At 41.1% G+C, this 5,036-nt stretch overlaps 1 protein-coding gene across 1 annotated transcript; it reads right to left on the bottom strand.

The window, feature by feature from the left end:
* On the bottom strand, window positions 3,365-4,028 carry LOC104743826 (probable serine/threonine-protein kinase tsuA). Its single transcript, XM_010464869.1, has 2 exons — window positions 3,872-4,028; window positions 3,365-3,807 (listed from the first exon to the last, which is right to left on the bottom strand). The coding sequence occupies exons 1-2, from the start codon at window positions 4,026-4,028 to the stop codon at window positions 3,365-3,367; spliced, it is 600 nt and encodes a 199-aa protein (XP_010463171.1).

Raw genomic sequence — 5,036 nt, 5'->3', positions numbered from 1 at the left:
CACCGCATCCTTCAGGAATTTCTGGTATGGGGGTATTAGGGTGAAAGCGTCCATTAGAGGCATGCAAAGCTCGAGTTCCTGCATCTATTTTTCGAACAATGCCTTGTACTTCTCAAGAATTTCCTTGGGAAACCATTCAGGAAATGGCAATGGTGGCTTGTAAGGTGGAGGGATGAATCGTCTCTCTTTCTGTTTCTCTCCTCCTAGTTTGTCTGTAGGTGGTGGAATTACAGGAATGTCCACCCGATCATCAGCCCGGGTGGTATGATCGGGTAAAGGGTCGGGTTGCTCTATGGAATGGTTTGGTGGATGAGTAGGAGTGGGCGGCTGATGGAGATCCTCCCCATCTAAGTTACTGATGTCCGCAGGAATGTTTGGTGGTGCCTCCCGAGGTGGTAAGTGGCGTCCACTCCGAAGGCTTTTGCGAGCGTAGACTCTAACTTTTTGAAGTTGAAGCTGATTTATCTGTAAGCAGCTGAATTCGAGAGCTCAAAGCATCAAACATGTTGTGTAGTTTCTGATAATTGGCCGATAATCATCTGGCGAGATCATCGAATCGTGTATTAATTTGTACCGCATCGGTCTTCTGAGTGGACAGGACTTGGTGCATCATTGAGATCAAATCGAGGGATGAAGAAGTGTGTGAAGTGGTTGGGCTGATAGACTGGTTATTGGGGATATAGGTTTTGTGCCCTATGTTGTGACCTTCTTTATTATTGATGAAGTGCACTGTCGCCAACTGAGTACTCTCCCCATCTTGTTGTTGAAACTGGTCTTTCCTGAGATTGCGTGGACATGCTGCTGCTGGTTGAGGAGCTTGTCCAATTTTTTATTGAGGACTTTCATGTCTCTCTTGTACTTGGCATCATCCTCTCCAGTAGACAGTATAGTGCGATCATACTCCTCATTGTAATGCCCATCAGATTGAGCCAAGTTCTCTACTAGATCCCAACCTTCATCGACATCCTTGTTGAGGAAATTTCCATTACAAGCGGTGTCCAGCAACATCCGTCTCTTAAGGACTACACCTCGGTACAGTGTACTTAGCAATGAAGCATTGTTGAAGCCATGATGAGGGCATCTAATTGTGTATCCCTTGAAACGTTCCCAAGCTTCACTGAACTTCTCATTGCTTTTCTGAACAAATCTGGAAATGTCATTTCGTAGCCTTGCGATTCTAGAATTCGAGAAGAATTTGGCTAGAAACGCCTTTTTGCATGCTTCCCAAGTGGTGATGGACTCTTTGGGAAGTGATTTCTCCCAGATGTGTGCTTTGTCTCCCAAAGAGAATGGGAAAAGCCAGATTTTGAATCCATCTTCACTGACTCCATTTATCTTGGTTAGGCTACAGAGAGCCTATCAAACTCATCTAGATGATCCAATGGGTCCTCCATTGGCAGTCTGTGAAACTTGTTACTATGAATCATCTGGATGAGACTAATCTTGATCTCAAAGTTGTTGTTTTGAACAGCAGGTGGCACAATGCCATGCCTTTGAGTGTGAGTAGATGGAGCATCTCCTGCTCTTAAGTTGGTCCTCTCTTGAGGAGCTTGTGGACCATTCTAATTATTCATGACCTCCTCAATTGTAGTTGGTTGTGGTTGTTGGACTTGTTGTTGACGTAGTAGCCTAGGTCTATCGATGTTGTCGATGAAAGGACTCAAGTGTTGGCTACCTTTGGATCGTGTTTGCATGCACAATCAGTTGACCGAGTGAGTACACGAGGGTCTACTCGATCCAGGTGATCGAGTGACGGGTCGGGTGAGTTCTCGGTTTGTACCTGAAATGCAAAACAAACAAACACGAAAGTAAACAAGTCAGTAACGAACCTAAGTATATAATAGAACTTGATCTAGCAAGTGATGAAATCTTAAACGTAGCAAATTAAATTCAACCAAATGGCAACGACGCTAAATTGATAATAGGATTTTCACCCAGGGTATCAATTCCCTATGCAGTTGTAGTACAAAGGGTTATCAATCCAAATGGTTGTTATGCTAAGAGATAAGATATGATCAGAACAGACAAGTCAAGCCAAGCAATAGTTGGGGTTTGATCTAACAATCCTAAAATAATTAAAAGAAAATAAATAATCAAGAACCACATGACCTAAGTACTCTATGCGAGCATTCGAGTACGGGATCGGGTGGAGTGATCGGGTAAAGAAGAAGAGTAAGAGCGCTCGAAGGTGTACACGAAGCTGGTGATCGAGAACCAGTTCGGGTATAGGGTCGAGTTATGAATAAAAACGTAAACAATCAAGATGGAAAAGTTCCTAAGGATGGGGTAATCGACTCCTAAGTGTTCCTGACCAGCATGGATGTCCTACATGCGTCAAGCAAATATTCCATAGACAATGAATCTCTAAAACCTTGTTAAAACACTCTCGTGATAGAAACAATCAACCTTGATCACTCCACTACCCAACTCTCGTTGGAGAAACATAACCAAGCAGGCAATACAAACCAATTCATTATTGTCAATAAACTCCTTACACATCTAATCTCTTAGGCTAAATGAGTAAATCTCTAGCATTGATTAATTCAAGCATTCCAACAATATCTCTCGATGGCAAAACACCCTAAATCTACTCTCAACCTCTTGGTCTGAAAATAGCATTAATAACACCAATCTAGAAAGGAATTTATATAACATAAACAATCAAGCTAAGACATCCTAACCGATCAAGAACATATATTTGTCTATCCCATCCCTAGAAACTTTGTTTCACTACTCAGATCTCATTGCACAAAGCATAAAAATACATATAAATGAAAATTGCATTGTATTGAAAATAGAAATAGAGTAGAAGAGTACATAATCAAAATCTAGAAGAATAGCAAAAAGAAAATGAAAATAAATCCTAACAAAGTGGAAAAAGAGTTTGGATCGCTCAGTTTCTCTCCGAGAAGCTCTCGCTCTCTGTTTTGAGGGTCTGCGGCCTCCTAGGGCGAGAGGAAGAAGAGGAGGGTTTATATATGGAAACCCTTTAAACCTATTTTCCCAGTCCTGCCCAAGGGTCTGCTCGAGGCGGTGCTCGAAGATGTGGTCGGGTTACTCCTCGGATAGGTCTTCGGGTTGTTCTTCCTGCCCTTGGATCCTCTTTGATCGGGTTGAGGTTCGGACTGTTCTTCCTGCTCCATATCTCCTTCGGGTACATGCTCGGATTTGACCTTGTTTCTCCTCATTTTGGGCTCTAAAGCACCTGTTTTCATCCAAAATGTGCAAATGCAAGAATGCAACACCCTAAATGGTATAAATGTGGATTCCTACAGTTAATGACCTAAAAACGCTAAGGTTATGGTATATAAAATGCAAAATATGGACAAAAAATGATGCCTAAAACATGTAAATTAGAGAATTATCACACTCCAACATTGTTCTTATCCACTCCATTGACATTGTAGACTATATGTCCTTCACACGACACTACATTGTTGGTGTTGTCCACTCCATTGTTGTTGTTGTCCAGTCCATTGGTATTGTTGTCATTGTCCTCTCTATGTACTTCAGTGGACACTCTATTGCTGTTGTTCTCCACTCCGTTCACACGGTACTCTCTATGTACTTCAGTGGACAGCCCATTGGGGTTGTTGTCCACTCCATTGACATTGTCCGCAATCCTGTTTCCAGTGGACCATGCACCAGCTTCCTTCTCCTCACCCTCTGGCTTACTCTTCTTCCCCACCACTTCATTTATTGTGTCCACCACATTCTTCCTTTTACGCGTACTCTCCAAGGAAACAACTCCGCTCTTACTGTTATCAGCTAGTTTCCTAACCTTTGACTTATATACTGCTTCTATCTCTTCAACTTAAGACCGAATCATCAAGGGAATTATCTCCTTCGCTTGTTTTTCCAACTATATCACCAACTTTGGTCAAAGTTAAATATAGATATTGCCCACCGATTTCTGACTTCAACTCCTTGAACTGCTGCCACTCACTTTCAGATTTTATTCCCACTGGAAGCATTTTTGCTTGACTCATAACCCTCACATCTCCTCTGTAGCAAAAACTCAGGCTCATCTTCGTTTCTCTGGCACAAACACTGAAAATTTGCCCTATTCTTCTTTTCAATTCCATTTCTGTAGTCCCTCTGTCATAGGATACACACCTTGCCAATTCTCCCACGCGAGGTACAAATTTCCAAATCCCGCTGGGTGAATAGTCTCACTCTCCAATTATAACGCACACACTTTCTTTCATGCCCTACAAAACACAAGTTTCAGCTAAAATTTTGAAAAGTGTGGCATTTATACATTATAAAGAAGGACAATAAATGCATTCCAACCAAACCTCAGGATTAAAAACTCAGCCAAAAATTAGAAAGACACCACAAAAACAACTCAGCTGCTTTCGTCCACCTTATCCTCTCTCTCTAATCCATTCCCAAGTCCTCCTTTATTTTTTCTTTCAAAAAATATATTTTCTATTTTTAATTCACTATAATTGCTACTTTCTTTTGTCCACGTTTAATGCCACAAAGCTACAGTCACAGCATTAAATGCCAAGTGGCCTGCATTGTACAACATCGCCACATCACCGCTGAAGCTCAGTCGTCTCGCCAAGTGGCCCTCATCGTACAACATCGCCGCATCCTCACACTGTCAAAGTCTAGTGTCACCTAATACAAAACATTATATAAACTCGATTGTTTAATATTTTTAATTTTATAAAGGGATTTTTCACTTTCAAAGCAAGAGGGCAGTATCATCATTTCAACTATGCGTTGTGGTATGCCGTAAAAGACGTTTACAAATGTGGCAGAACTGGAAACTTCTTAATAAAATGTGGTACAACTAACAAAAATCCCTTATTTGATTCTTGTCGAGTGATTCTGTATATGTTCTGCAGAGATTGATCGAAGTCTGAGATTAATCAAAGCTCGATTCGTAATATTTAGATTGATAGAATGTTCAGTTTTGGATCAAGAACTTTGATTTGGTAAAATTCAGTTGGATATCAAGAGAAAGCAACATATACGCATATACTTCGGCAAAATTTTCTCTTCCGACAAATGTTCCTTTGATTCAT

The sequence above is a fragment of the Camelina sativa genome, chromosome 14 (assembly GCF_000633955.1).
Source record: "Camelina sativa cultivar DH55 chromosome 14, Cs, whole genome shotgun sequence".
Taxonomy (NCBI): Eukaryota; Viridiplantae; Streptophyta; class Magnoliopsida; order Brassicales; family Brassicaceae; genus Camelina; species Camelina sativa.
The sequence above is the reverse complement of the archived record's forward strand: the minus strand, read 5'-3'. Positions and strand labels throughout refer to the sequence as shown.